A 14,847-nucleotide genomic window follows, 5' to 3' on the forward strand; every position below is an offset into this window, starting at 1 on the left:
GTAGCAGTGGTCTTCTAGCTGTAAAGAGGGGTTGTGGCCAGTGATACGCTGCCTGTTGAGGTAATGAAGGCTCAGAGCTTGCCAGGGAAACGCAGGGACCACCTGCAGCCTGGATCCAGGAGCTGCGGAGTCCGCTGCATTATGAGTGCCTAGCCCTGTCCTAAACTGGGTCACAGAACCAGACCTGGGTGATCTCACAAGGTGCTGAATTTAACTTGGAAAAATGGCAAGTGAACAGCATGGGATCTGGTGCTACCCTCCGGAAGGAACAAAGTTCGCCCTGAAAAGCCACGAGTCATCCGGAGCGGAAGCGTGAAAGGCAGGAGTTCTGCGGGCCGAGGGGCAGCTGAAAGGCCCCATCCAGGAGCCTCGCCCTGGGCCCTTTTACGGTTTAAAGGGCTCCAAGTGGCGGAAGGGGCCGGAAAACCCAATAACACGGAAAATACGCCTCCAAGCGCAGAGGTGTGTGCAGCCCTGTCCGCTCTCCCGATTGGCTAGGGTTGTCCTGACCCCTGTCTGTGATTGGCTGTTCCCACAAGGACGCCGGCGGCAGGGCGGGCCCCGGCGCCGGGCCCTGCCCGCCCTTCATTGGCTCCGGCCCTATGGGCGGGGCCTCGGAGCCCAGCGGGAGAGGCCGAGGAGCCGGCCGCGGCTGGGGTCTCGTCTCCGGTCGGCGGTAAGTGCCGCGCGGGCGGGGCCGGCTGCTGCTTCGCTGCGGGCCCTCGGCTCTGGGAACCGGACGCCCCCACTTTCGGCTTCCGCCCCGGGGCGCTAGTCCCGGCTGATTAGGGAGGTGGGTAGACGGTTGTGCCTCTTCGAATTCAGAGGGCCCGCCAGGCGTCCAGACTTGCTCTGCCCGCACCGGCCCGGAGCCCGCGGGCCCTGCCTGGCGTCCTTTGCCGGGAGGTTCCCATCCCCCTCCGTTTCCGAACCCCAGAGGTCACCGCCTCCCTCTCATCCCACTCTGGCCCCTCCTCTCCATCCTGTTCCAGACTCCGCCCCTTCCCCCCAAATGTCTTTCCTGGAAGACTCCCCGCTCCGTCACATGCGCGGTAGAAGCAGTGAAATATTTAGTGATTCAAGGTTTTTCAAAGTAATTTGTGCCTAATAAAAAATGAAACGTTAAGTCAATAGCTCCCTGCCCCTAAGCCTTTTTGCAGAGGCCTCCACTTTTAACTTAGCCGTGTTTAGAGCTTTTTATGACCCTACTAAATCTAAATCCTCAGCTTCCGTGGCATTTTTTGATTTTTCATTTCGGTATCTCTTTACGCTCCTACTGCCACTCAGTTTTCAATAGCTGTTTTCATTTTTTTTTGTGGATCCTCGTGGCTTTCAGTCATAGCTGTCAGCCTCTGTCGTCTCAGCCTTGGATGGTAGCGCTTGTTGCTTCTCTGTATTAGGTGAGGGTATCAGCATTTCTTCCACATCCACCTACTTCCAGCCCGACCTCAACGTTTACATTTAATTCTTATGTACTCAAAAATGTTTGAGCACAGTTTTTGGCCTTGGGAATATGGTCGTGAGCAAAATAGATGATGTCACTCTCTGCATGAAACTTCTCCTGTGGGAAGAACAGTAAATACATGCATGTCCGATGATCTGACGGGCAGGCATTTGGAGAAGTCACTTCACGCTGGGAGAAGAGCAGGAATCAGGTGGAGTGGAATGAAGGGACGTGGAGTCTGCAAGAAGGTGTGGGAGTTTCTCCTCTTGCTTGTCTGGGCTGTTCAGGGTGAAGAGAGAGCTTCCTATTAGACTGAGTGCTGGGGAACCAGGATAGGCTCTGCAGTAGGTTACTGATTTGGTAAAACAAGGTTTTAGCATACTGGATCCTACAGTTTGGTAGTGACAGTGGGAGGAGGAAAAGTAGGAGGCAGGGGAGCCAGTGAGAAGGCAGGACCTGCTGATGGCCCGTGACAGAGTGCCCTGCAAAATCTACTTACTGCCCCACTTCCTTCGGGAGGCCTTCCTGGACTACCCTAAACCACAGTGATTTCTGTTTCCCCTTGAAATTTATTACACCTTGAAGCTAGAGAGATTAACTGCTTTGCCCACAATAGAGTGGTGGAGCCCAGGACCAAGCATCTGGGAAATGAGAACAGTAGAATATGGTTTCTGCTTGTGGTTGTGAAATGCACTTAATCAATCCATGTAAAATGCTCACAGCAGGGCCTGGCATATGGTGTGCTTGCTATTATTATTAATGTATAATATGCTATTAACTACCTAACATGTTATAAAAGCCTTTTGGGTTTAGGACGTGTTTTCTGTGTCTCACTGATTGACTCATTCAACAAATAAGTATTTAGCAGTAATCGCATGGCAGGCACTAAGTGCTGAGAACACAACACAGACCATCAGGGCTGTTGCCTTTAAAGACTAATTGGTAACAAACTTGCAAAGTGAACAAATAAGCATTGCAAACTGTGCCAAGAGCCTGCCATTGATCATTGAAGTTCTGTGCCCACATGTGGCCCTGGCAGGAATCTCAGCTTTCTTGCTAGAGTAATGAATTCATCAGCACAGGCTTAATTATCATCAGATGACTTTGATGTTTTCTTGCAAGGGGTGTTTGTCCGTATCTGCTTCTAACATATCACTGAGGGGCGTGACTTGGCACCTTACTGGGTGTTAGAGCTGGAGAAGTGGGCAGGGGGTTTACAGGAGGTGGGAAAAGTATTTCTGGCTCCTTTATACCTTACACGTCAGTGTGCAGCACCAGAAAGTGAAGTGAGCCTACAGGCAATGGGCTGGTAGCAAATTACCTTTTCCTCCCCTTGACGTATGTAAATATACATAGAAACATTCTAGAGAGAGAGGCTGGGGTATTTCTGGCCTTATTTTGGAGACTGGAACACCATGTGGGGAGGTTCTCTTGAACTGGGGTGAGTGCTGATGTGGAGAACGTGAAGGAGGTAGAGCGAGAATGGCCTGGCAAGCAAACCCGGAGGAGGGTCAGAGAGGGCCAGATGACCGGAAACTGAAAATTCCCAGCATCCCGACACTCCGAGGTCCCCAGGTGGCCCCCTTCTGTGCTGAGAGTAATGTGACCCAGTCGGATTCGGCTGGGAAGACTGGTGCTCGTTAAACGAGGCCGATAAAGGATCCACATGAGGGAGTTGTTGTTTCTGGCCCCTGCTGGTCCCTTTTGCTGATTTCTACTCCTTTTTCTCTGCGTCACAGCCTTCGGTGCCTCCGCCGGGTTGTGTTCCTGTTCCGAGGGGCTGTGACAGGAGCCATGGATCCCGCAGCTTTGATGGAAGCCGTTGTGGAAGAAGTGGCCTGTCCCATCTGCATGACCTTCCTGAAGGAGCCCGTGAGCATCGACTGTGGCCACAGCTTCTGCCACAGCTGTCTCTCCGGCCTCTGGGAGGTGCCAGGGGAAGCCCCCAACTGGGGTTACTCCTGTCCCCTCTGCCGGGCCCCTGTCCAGCCAAGGAACCTGCGGCCTAATTGGCAGCTGGCCAACGTCGCAGAGAAGATCCGTCGGCTAGGGCTGCACCCCGGAATGGGGCTGAAGGGCGACGTGTGTGAGCCCCACGGGCAGCAGCTGAGGATGTTCTGCCAAGAGGATGGCCTGCTCATGTGCGAGGCCTGCAGCCAGGCCCCCGAGCACGAGGCCCACCGGGTCCTGCCCATGGAGGATGTCGCCTGGGATTATAAGGTAGGGAGGTGGAGGCCACCCCACCCCCCAGTCTCTTCCCTGCCTGTTCTTGCCTGTCTCTAGGTCGAGAACTTGACCAGGGGCCCCAGAGACATCGCGAGAACCGATGCCTGGGCTTCTCACACCTGCAGATCCTGTTGCCTGATCCAGCAAGCGCCTCTGCCTGCAGTTACGACCTCCTTGACCTTGACTTCCCTCCCTCCAACTTCCACACCTCCCTCCCCCACCCCAGCATGCCTCAGGGCCTGGCCCAGACTCGCTCTCCTGCTGAGAATGCGAGGGAGACCAGTCTGGGGTAGCGGGCGCTCTGGGTGCTTTGGATGAGGTGGTAAGGCTGCCCCTGTCAGAACCCACACACTCGTAGCAAGGCCACAGACGCTCAGTTGACATCAGGTGAGTCACACAGGCACGATGAAGGCATAGGAACGAGGTCGCAGTCACTGGGTTTAGAGCTGGAAGGGACCATGGCTGAGGCATTTAGGATTGAGTGCGAGTGTCTGATCCAGTGTTGTAGGGTCCCTTCTGACCTGAGGTTAAGTCGGTGAAAGGAAGGTGAAGGGCTGGGACTCAGGTCTTCTTGCTCTTTAGCCAGAGTTCTTTCCCTCCGTACCTTTTATTTACTGGGGGACCTGGAGGGAGAGCCATCTCTGGCACACCCGCTGCTCCTTTTTTATACCTACCCTTACTGGCTTTCTGGCGTCTTATTTTTTTCCTCAGATGTCCTGCTGACATATCTTTATCAGAATCGTTACCCCAGTGATTCTGTGGTCCATTGATCTCATACTGGCCTAAGTTCTCTTTCTCGAAGTTGAGATTAGAGGGTAACAGTGTAAGATAAACCCCCTGAATTAGCTGTTTTCCTATGCAAGAAGAATTTCTTAAAAATTAAAAGTTTTACTGACTTTGTTTTGCAAGTATTAGAATAGAGAGTGAGTAAACATAGGTGAGAGAGTTTGAGCTGGGTTAAATCTCAGCCCAGCCATTTACTAGCTGAATGACTTTGGATCAGTCACTCTCGAAGCCTCAGTTTTGTGGGTAAATCTTTAATAAAATGGTTAATATTATGAGAATACTTTCCAGGAGTCATCTCTGGCATTAGTATCTATGCTAGTATTTCTTACCTTTAATGTGCGTATGAACCGCCCAAGAATCTTGCTAAAATTCAGATTCCAGTTCAGGAGGTCTGGGTTCGTGAAGCCCAGGATTCTGCGTTCCTGACAAGCTCCCAGGTGATGCTGTGCTGCCGACTCACGTGGACCACACTCTGAATAACAAGGTTTTAGGAGGCTGTGCAATAATAAGGCAGATAGGCATACAAAGAAGGGATACAGAGCGTGTCAGATATTCAACGGATGAGGACAAATACTACACCTGGTCTTAGCTAAAAGGCCAAGAAGCTTGCTAACGTCACACCCAAGTTTAGTTACTGATTTTTGGTTTAATTCCACTGTAATAAATTCTTAGTGATTTCACCGGTCATGGGGGGAGGGGAGGGGGCAAGGACAGGAAAGTCCAAGGTGGTTTTCTGGAAAGGTGGGAAATGGACCTTTTCTTCCACTTTACAGAAGCGTAGAGACCGGGTGTTGTAGTGATTCTCGGCTGGAGAGATCTCGAATGTCTGGTGGGCAGGGGTCCACTCCCGAGGCCGCCCGACGCCCCCTTGCCTCCCAGCACCCATGGCCTCGGGGGCGCTTGTCTGCCCAGCACCTCCCAAGGCTGGAAGCCTGGCTGTCGGCTCTGGCTGCCCGGGTGCCCTCATGAGGTTTTCTCTCTTTAGTGGAAACTGCACGAGGCTCTGGAGCATCTGAGGAAAGAGCACGAAGAGGCCTGGAAGCTGGAAGTGGGTGAGAGGAAGCGAACTGCCAACTGGAAGGCAAGTTGCCACCTGGGGAAAGGCGTCTGTGGCCCCTGTGTCGTCGCGGAGCTGTCCACGGCAGCCTGCTCATCCCTGTGGGGCAGAATGTGGAATGTGGGCTCCCCATTCCAGCCTCGTCTCCCAGGCGTGCAGCCTGGGGCAGGCCTTGGAACCACTCAGTTCCAGTTTCCTGAGTGTGACGCTTAGGGCCTCCCATGTGAGAAGGGAAAAGTACCTACCCCGGGCCTCACACGCACTTTAGCTCGTGGCGGCATGACTTGTGTGATGCTTGGTAAAGCAGTTTCTGGTTCTCTTGCCCCAGCTGGAGCATGTTTACTAAAGTTAAGCTATTAAGATACCGGAAAATCACTTTGGAAATGAACTCGGGGCCCATAACTATCAAACTACCAGAACTTTTAATCGCCAGAAGGTAGCCCTGAATCAGTCTAAAACGGCATATTGAATTGATAGACTATTGATGCGAAGCAAAAGCATCCAACAGTGTAGTTTTAATACTGCCTTACAGGCCTAAGTCTAACGCTCCCAGTCATTATTCTGGAAAATAGAATATATTATAAAAACGAAAAACGCTCTAGAGCGTGCAGTGCCAAGGTAATATCATGGGCACTCCTAGGGGCAATAAGAGTTTGTAATAAGGACCCAGGAGCTTGTACTGGAGCTGGGGAACAGGAAGGTAGGAACAAGTATATCCTGTATGTTTGCCTCTACAGTGCCTGACTCACAGTTGGGACCAAGACATTCCAGAATGTGTGTGTGTGTGTGTGTGTGTGCGTGCGTGCGCGCACACGCAGGCCCGTGTCTTGCACCCTGGGTGGCCCTTAGGTGACCAGTGTCAGTGCTGATTTTTGACCTTGACTCTGCAGATACAGGTGGAAACCCGAAAGCAGAGCATCATGTGGGAGTTTGAGAAATACCGGCGGTTACTAAAGAAAAAGCAGCCACCAGGTCGGCGGCTGGAGGTCGAGGCGGCCGCAGCTCTGGCCAGCCTGGAGCAGGAGGAAGGGGAGACGGCGCGCAAACTGGAGTTGAATCACGACGCGCTCATCCAGCAGAGCCGGGTCCTGTGGCGGATGATCGCGGAGCTGGAGGACAGGTCTCAGAGGCCCGTCCGCTGGATGCTGCAGGTGAGGCGCACCAGGCCCGCGGAGCAGGCGCCCAGGATGGCCCGGGCTGCCGGGAGAGAGGGTTCCCGAGTCTTCAGGGGGGCCTGTAGCTCTGCTCGCCAGGCACGGACCCCATCTGCCCGCTGCCCTTGCCCTGCCCTGGTTGGGTGGAGGACCTGGCCCACGGAAGTGGAGGCCTCCTGCTCGGGCAGGGCTTCGGCAGCTTTGCCTTCATACCAGAGCGTTGAGATGGAGCCGGAGGTCAGCCGGTCCAGCCAGCGTTCAGCTTGCACACCGCCCCCCCCCCAACTCCCCACCGCGTGCCTTCTCTCCATCCTTGCTCTCTGCCTTCCTTTCCCTGAGAGAAAGGCCCTCCTAGAGCTCGGGGTCTGCCTGGTCCCTCTGAAGAACAGGGCTTCCTCATGCGCTGCCTGTCTTCTCTCCTAGGGCATCCAGGACGTCTTAAACAGGTAGGTGTCTGTCTTTGGAGCCCCAGGCAGCCCCGTGAGGGATAGTGGGACCTGGCCAGACCGGAAGTAGGGAAGGAACTTAGACCGAGTGGGTCCTGGCCTCTCATCATCTCCCTTTTCCATTGTATTGGCTAAAGAAGCTTCGAACATCTTTTTTCTTCCTTGTACTTGGTCAGATTCATTTAAGGTATTACCCGTAAGCACTTCAGGTAAAGCTCTAAAATGCATGGTTTCAAGTACACCATGGCCCGGGGAGGGGGCAAGAATGCACACATCTCATTAGGGCCAGTGCCATGAGTCTGGGTGGTCGACTTTCTCCTCTCTGGCACACCTCCTCCTCTTCCAGCGTCAGGGTCACTCCCAGCCCTCCCACAGCCTAGGGATGTGAATAGCCCCTTCGGGCCGCAGATGTCGGGGCTGGGTCAAATGACCATCACATCTCTGCCTGCTGTTGTGGGGAGGGCCCGTCACTGTCCCCCTGGCCCAGCCTCCTCCCCGTGCTGAGGGCAGGCTCGCGTGGCAGAGCCAGGGCTTCTGGCCCCAAGGCCTACCATCTCCACCAGGAGCCAGTCCTGGAGGCTGCAGCGACCGGAACCCGTCTCGCTGGAGCTGAAGACAGACTGCCGAGTGCCGGGGCTGCGAGAGATCCTGAAGACGTTTGCAGGTAACGGTGCTGGGCGCCACCAAGGAGCAGGGGTGGGACCGCTGCCGGGGTCGCCCAGTGGCCCAGTGCCCTCCCTTCGCCCCATCTAGCCCCGCTCGCCACCCTCTAGCAAGGAAGCGGTGACTGTGTTTATCACAGAGACCTCGCCCAGGCGCCCAGGCCCTGTGTCAGGGTACCAACCAGCATCTTTTTCCTTAGCGGACGTGCGCCTGGATCCAGACACGGCTTATTCTCGCCTCATCGTGTCTGAGGACAGAAAATGCGTGCGCTACGGAGACACCAAGCAGAAACTGCCCGACAATCCCGAGCGGTTTTACCGCTACAACATCGTGCTGGGCAGCCAGTGCATCTCCTCGGGCCGGCACTACTGGGAGGTGGAGGTGGGAGACAGGTCCGAGTGGGGCCTGGGGGTGTGCAGGGAGAGCGTAGACCGGAAGGAGGTGGTCTACTTGTCCCCACACTACGGCTTCTGGGTGATCAGGCTGCGGAAGGGCAGTGAGTACCGGGCGGGCACCGACGAGTACCCGCTCCTGTCGCTGCCCGTGCCGCCCCGCCGGGTGGGGGTCTTCCTGGATTACGAGGCCCACGACATCTCCTTCTACAACGTGACCGACAACGGCGCCCACATTTTCACTTTCCCCCACTACCCCTTCCCTGGGCGCCTCCTGCCCTATTTCAGTCCTTGCTACAGCATAGGGGCCAACAACACCGCTCCCCTGACCATCTGCTCCCTGGACGGGGAGGACTAGGAGGGCCACCGTTCTAGCCACAGGCCTCGGCGCTTCGCCTGGCCCGCAGGGATCTTGCAGGACCTCACCCCCACAAGGACCCCTTGGAACTGAGCAGAGCCCGGAATCTGCCTGACCCGGTGGCCTGTCACGGCTGGGCCAAGTCTCCCATAGAGCACCCACGCGAGAAAGCTGCGGCTCAGCCAAGGGAACGTTGTTCTCCTGAGGGAAGTGTGACAAGGCTTGTGGTGAGTATCAGAGCGGTCCCAGGACCCGGACAGCCCTTTCTGCAGCTCACGCCCGCTTCCCATCCCCGTCAGCGCCACGGCTGAGTCAGGAGGACGGGGACATCGATCGGATCTTGAGGAAACGCCAGCAAGCCAAAGAACGCTTCCCGTTGCCAGATGACACGCTGATACCAGCAGGAGGATGCTTCACCTGAGGTTTGCTGCTGCTCAGAAACCCGTGTTTCACCCCAGCTCTGACCTCCCACCTAGAGAAACGTGTCACCCCCTGCCCAGACCACCTCAGGGGCCGTCCCTCCCTGAGCACAAGCTGGCAAGTCACTCCGGCAGACTCCAAGGCCACCTGTGTCCTGGTCCTGCCAGTTCCTCTAATGTCAGGACCAGAAAACGCGTGAGCTTTGTTTCTGTCTTCCCTTCACGGACGAAGAAACTGAAATAGCCTTAGTGCAGCAAAGCGTCTCTGCCAAAGCTGTGGAAGGAAGGTGTAAACCCTGCAAAGCGTTTCTCGCGTTCCAGTGAAACACACTTGACAAACCTCACTTCTCAGGCCTCACGCCCGCAAATCTTTCATTACATTCAGGTCTGCACCGCCCCAGTGCGTGCAAGATTTGAAGTGTCCTCAGTGGGAAAGTGGGTACAGTAAATGCATAGTCTCCTACCTCGCAGGATTGTTGTGAAGATCTCAGATCCACCCCATACTGTTGTTCCTTTCTCAGGGTCGAAGGCAAGCCAGGGCTTTCGCCCGTGGTGACCTTCCGAGCTCGCCTTACAGCGTCTTTGCAGCACTGCCTTAGCTTCGTAGGGCCTCTCCTGACAGTCAAGAGCCCTCTAGACAGAAAGACGCCTGTGCCCTGGCAAGAACTCCCGGCCACAGAAACACACTGTGCATCTAGTGTGTGTGTTTGTCTTTGGGTTGGAACAGGGACTGTGACAGGGTAGGGAATGGAAATAATGCAGAGAAAACTAAGCAAATGCACTGAAAGGAAGGCTCCCCCCAGGCTCATTGGGCTGAAGCTTCGATCTTCGTATGTCACCAGAGGCATCTTAATGGTTCTGGTAACTACATGGTATAGCCTTTCTCTAAATCTGTGACAGAAGGGGGAAACAGATGGGACGTGTGGGGAGAAAGAACTAGGCACAAAAGCCATATGTGATCATTAAAGGGAACTGAGACTCTATATCTGGGCAGTTGGCCCTAGAGAGTGAGTGTGGTGCGTGGCAAAAATGATTCGCTCTAGGTCTTAAGAGCATGATGTGGGGATGATTGTGCTGGAAACAAACTGCAAGGTCAGCATATGAGAACTCTTGGCTTTGCCTATTGTGAGGAGCTGCAATATTGTACATGAGGTATTGTCACCATGATGCTGTGTGACACAGCCTCAGGTGTGGTTGAAAGTAGTGACTGAGTTAGGACAGGGCAGCAAAGTAGATACTAGTTGAGGTACAGGCAGAAGCAAAATAGTTCCCGTGATAAAGAATAGCAAACATTGTCTTTCTACCTGAATTGTATTGTTTGTTCCTGTACAAAGGAGGCAAAACAGGCCAAAATGGAGAAATAAACTTACTCCACCCACCATGTCTCCAGGTTGCTCCTTAAGCATTAGCAGTAGAAGGGGAGAAGTTTCCCCCATCTGCTTGGAGGGGAAGGAACTGGTAAGTCACGCACTTGGTCTTGGCAAAGGGTTGAGCTGCCCTACACTGAAGGGACCTTATACCTTGGTGGGGCTCGCGGGGGTTGTGGGGGGGGGGAAAGTGCCTGGGGAGGTGTTTACAGACTTGAGAAATAGGCCTTGAGGAAGTGCTTCCAGTTTTTGTCCATGGAAACTTACCCAATGCTAGAGGCTCTATCAATGCTGTTCTTTTACTGTGGTTTTATTAGGAATTTTGGAAGTTCCTTAGAAAGATAAAATTATTCGGTGATGCATTCACTCAGACCTGGAATGAATTAGGGAGTGAAATGGTTTCATTTGTACTGTGTTCTTTGGGTTGCTTTTTTGTTTTTGTTTTTTCCCATTTATAAGCTGATTTAGGTGCTATGATGAGTGTTAAAAGAATTACAAGGCTAAACATTATGTTATATATTGTCTGATTTTTAAGACCAGACAAGGAGATTGAAGGGCTTAAGTGTATGAAAGACCTTTTCTCCAGGGTAGTCGCTTATACCCCCTTCCGAGAACCCCACGAAGACAAGGACCTTATTTGTCAGATTCACCATTGGAGCCCCAGTCGAGTGTTTTGTGTGTGTCTGTGTGCGTGTATAAATAATTCAGTGAGGGAACTTTTATTCAGATAACTAGTATCTAAACAAAAATAAGCTCTTGCCTTACGGTGGCATGAAAGAGTGCCACTAAAGTGGACGTTATTTAATTGTAATCCTATTGAAAACCTGATTTGATGGATATTTACAAAAGTGGTCCAGAGGGGGATGAGGCAGGCAGCCATGGGGAATGTAGCGTGCCTGCTCGCTGGAATGCCTAGGGCTCTACCCCCTAACTTGGTGTGATCATTCTCCACAAGCCAGGGATGAGCTTCGCCCTTGTTTTATTGGCAGAGAAACCAAGGGGCACGATGCCTGAGCCTTGAGAGGAAAGGCTATTCAAAGGGCAGAATGCTTGGTTCTGGAGACAGTGGAGACCGAGGGCAAATCCTGAGGCTCCCAACTCCCCACGGAAAATCCAGTCTCCCTCTCATTCAAGCAGGATTGGCTGTAACCTCCAAAAATCCAAACACTGAGAAACTACCTTGGGCCCTAGGCTCCAGTTAAATGAGATGCTTTGCTTCAAGTGATAGGGCAGAGATTGCGTCTGAATACATCAGAGGCAGCATGGGGTTTTCTGCCCGGGGTCTCCATGGCAGTCCCCTTTGGGAAGTACAGCCTTCGGTATTTGAGGACCAGCAGTAGGTCTCAGCTAGTTGAGTGAATACCAGCGTGAGTGAAACATAAAGCTGGCAGGACAGCCTTCTGATGGAAATGCTGGGAAGAAGTTTGCTTTGAGGGCTGGCTGGGCTGTCCCTCTGCCACAGTCCATCACATTCTTGGTGCATCTGATATTCTTGGATTTAGTGGGCATAGCCAATTCACTGAGTTGTTTGTGGAGCAAGAGTGGTGTGACTTGATGGAAATCCTATGGGATATGCCTGACCATCTCACGATCTTGGTTTGGTTTAAGTATGTACACTAGGCCAGATGTGGTATTGTGTGCTTTCTATTCATTATTTTGCTCAATCCCAATACTGTCTATGAACTAGCATTGTTTCCTCCATCAGCAGAAAGGAAAATATTAAGACTCAGACACAATAACTTGCTGTCAACACTTAATAGGAAATTCTTTTATTAAGATTTTCAGATGTACCAGAGTCAGATATATGTGTCTCTTACATATGAAATCTCCGTTTTAACATATACCGAATATTCAATTTAAGGTTCTCTGAAAGGGGAAAATAAAAAACAAAAACCAGCTAGATCTCTGATGACCTGGGGTGAGTAGTGATATTTCAGCATCATTTTTGTTACTCTTCTCTGTTCACCTTTTGGTCCCAGAGCATCACCTCCTTAGAGGTATCCAAAAGAAGAAAGACCCGTGTTATATTCAGTCCCTCTATTTTGTATCTTATAGTTAAATTACATAAGCAGGACTCAAAAGCAAAGAGAAGGATGTTCACAACCAAACCCACATTGCCTTAGCTTCTGCTGCTTAGAAGTAAAAAGCTGGCGGTTAGTCCCCTGACTCCATCTAGCTTAAACAGTAGTGGGTAGATTAGACGGACAGAGATTCGTCTTAGAGAACATAATAACAGGGGTATACCGGGTGTTCAAAGAACCAGAGACTCAGTTTCTTCCTCCCGTTTTGCTCATCTGCTTCTCTTGCTGTGGAACATATTTCTCTTCCCCAGTTCATGTGTTGAAAATTGGTCATCAGTGATCCCCAAATTTTGTCTCGTCAGATAAACTGTAATCCCTTTTGGCTGGAGAAGGACTGTGGCCCAGGTGTGAGCACACGACCCAAGTTGAGTGGTTTCATCGGTGGGATTAGGCCAGGAGGCAAGGTCATATATTAGTAGTTGCTTCCATATAATCACATAAGGACATGAATAGTTGTAAGAAAAATCAGATCTGGGGGGGACCAAACAGTTGTCTTCTGCAGAGGGACTGGTAGGATACTAAGTTGGAAATACAGGTCAGAATCTAAGGAAAGAAGAAAAATCTGTATTCTCTGCCCAGACTTATCTCTGATTCAGATACTAGTTGATTGAAACCATTCAGGGTGTCAGGAAATTAATCATTTCACTCACATCCTTGCTAGAAATTGAAAAGTTAGGCCAAGATACCCTTTACAGCTTCACCTTGGAACTTTTATGGTGCCATGTGAACCAGACCAGCTCCACAGACTTCTAAAGCAACTTGGCTGGAACACTCCAAGTCGGATCAGACTCTGTGTTCATAAGCCCAGCTTGGAGCGCTCCAGTAGGCAGCGCATCAGCAAGCTCCACGTTCGCTTCCGCAGTTGATTGGTCTTCAGGCCGTAGATGATGGGGTTTAAGGTGGGTGGGATGATCAGGTACAAGTCTGCTAACAGAACTTGAGTGTGCAAAGGCACCGCGTGCGTCCCTAGCCAGGCCACGTGGATGGATGCCATCCCAGGTAGGTAGTACAGAGCCATGACCCCCACGTGGGAGCCACAGGTGCCTAATGCTTTCAGCTGAGCATTCTTTGAGGAGAGCCGGAATACGGCCTGAAGAATCAGGATATAGGAGGCAGCAATGAAGGCCACATCAGAACCCACAATAATGGAGGAACCAATCAGGCTGTAGAGACAAGTGGGCCTGGGGTCAGCGCACGCCAACCTGGCCACGGCCATGTGCTCACAGTAGGAATGGAGAACAACGTTGGAGCCACAGAAAGGGAGCTGACTCAGCATCCAACTCAGTGGTGTCGTGAATGTGATGGCTCTGACGGCAACGGTCACGCTCATCCCCCACAGCACGCGAGGTGTGAGAATTCTCTTGTAGTGTAGGGGCTTACAGACGGCCACATAGCGGTCGAAAGCCATGGCCAGGAGCAGTCCTGTCTCCATAGCTGTGGCTGCATGGACAAAGTACATCTGAGTGAAGCAGGCAGTAAAGCTGATGGAGCTGTGCCCGGAGGAGAAGATGCTCACCATCGTGGGCACCACAGAGGAAGCCATAGCCATGTCCACGGCAGCCAGCGCCCATAGGAAGTGGTACATGGGCTCTTGCAGAGCGGAGTCCATCCAGATCACGGTCACTATGAGGCTGTTTCCTAACAGGGCTGTGACATACATGATACTCAGTGAGATAGCCAGCCAGAGATGTGAAGATGGCAAACCTGGGACACCCACCAGGATGAAGGTTGCAGGTGTTTCCATTGCATGGTTGTAGGATGGGCCCAGCATCGCATATGAGACTGCTTTTCTGTTAATGTATAAAGCGATATAAGAAAAGGATGCAGTCCTGTAAGACTCATTCCCAGCGGTGGTGTCAGGAGAGCCTGATGGTATTTTCAGCTCAGGGGACGAAGGGACTAAAACTGACATCTGACAAGGTTATCCTGCTCCTTCCATCTTCAGTATTCTTTGCCTTGTTAATTCCTATTCCTTGTTCACAGATCAGCTCATGATATGTCCTCTGGGCATTCTTCCTTTCTCTACCTCCTCCTCCATCTCATGCCAAAACCAGACGAGGTGCCTTCAGAGCTTTTGTGGAATCTCCCATGCTGACCACTGAGGGACCTAAATGGAAAGTTCTCGGACTCTTCCTGTACTCAATCCTGTGTGTCTCATTCACAGCCTTATACCAAGTGTGCGACCCATAGCTGTTGTGCACGAGTCCATTAAAAGGTGTGTGTGCTCATCATACCAAACAGCCAAATGAGTGAGAAATCAGATGAAAGTTTTGTTTCTATATGTTCCTAACATGTAAAAGTTGTCGAATAAAACAGTGAACTTCCCAAGATTGAACAAGTCACATTTTGCATCTTCTTCTTCCTCAAACTCTCACTGCCCTAATAGTGCAACTCTGAACGCCTCAGTCACACCACTGCGTGACTGTGTTGACCTTACAGCAGTCATACGTAGCC

The 14,847-nt window shown here is 52.0% G+C and overlaps 2 protein-coding genes across 3 annotated transcripts; one reads left to right on the forward strand and one right to left on the reverse strand.

Moving 5' to 3' along the window:
* Positions 1-611: 611 nt before the first annotated feature.
* Positions 612-10,323, forward strand: TRIM68 (tripartite motif containing 68). 2 transcript variants are annotated; one of them, XM_047752992.1, is made up of 7 exons: positions 612-676; positions 3,184-3,664; positions 5,442-5,537; positions 6,404-6,664; positions 7,091-7,113; positions 7,677-7,777; positions 7,976-10,323. In XM_047752992.1, exons 2-7 carry the CDS (start codon positions 3,239-3,241, stop codon positions 8,524-8,526), a joined length of 1,458 nt encoding a protein of 485 aa, XP_047608948.1. In that variant the 5' UTR covers positions 612-676; positions 3,184-3,238; the 3' UTR covers positions 8,527-10,323. The 2 variants fall into 2 exon arrangements, with proteins under 2 accessions (XP_047608948.1, XP_047608949.1); XM_047752993.1 differs by lacking the exon at positions 612-676 and adding an exon at positions 683-793.
* A 2,851-nt stretch (positions 10,324-13,174) lies between these two features.
* On the reverse strand, positions 13,175-14,207 carry LOC125111356 (olfactory receptor 52I1-like). Its single transcript, XM_047753293.1, has one exon. It carries the CDS (start codon positions 14,162-14,164, stop codon positions 13,190-13,192), a length of 975 nt encoding a protein of 324 aa, XP_047609249.1. The 5' UTR covers positions 14,165-14,207; the 3' UTR covers positions 13,175-13,189.
* Between the last annotated feature and the right edge of the window lie 640 nt (positions 14,208-14,847).

The sequence above is a fragment of the Phacochoerus africanus genome, chromosome 11 (genome assembly GCF_016906955.1).
Source record: "Phacochoerus africanus isolate WHEZ1 chromosome 11, ROS_Pafr_v1, whole genome shotgun sequence".
NCBI lineage: Eukaryota > Metazoa > Chordata > Mammalia > Artiodactyla > Suidae > Phacochoerus > Phacochoerus africanus.

Coding starts and splice junctions, on each gene's coding strand:
- TRIM68 (XM_047752992.1), top strand. CDS start 3,239: ATGGATCCCGCAGCTTTGATGGAAGCCGTTGTGGAAGAAGTGGCCTGT. Junction 5,538..6,403: donor AGCGAACTGCCAACTGGAAG/GCAAGTTGCCAC, acceptor TTGACTCTGCAG/ATACAGGTGGAAACCCGAAA. Junction 7,114..7,676: donor ATCCAGGACGTCTTAAACAG/GTAGGTGTCTGT, acceptor CATCTCCACCAG/GAGCCAGTCCTGGAGGCTGC.
- LOC125111356 (XM_047753293.1), bottom strand. CDS start 14,164: ATGCTGGGCCCATCCTACAACCATGCAATGGAAACACCTGCAACCTTC.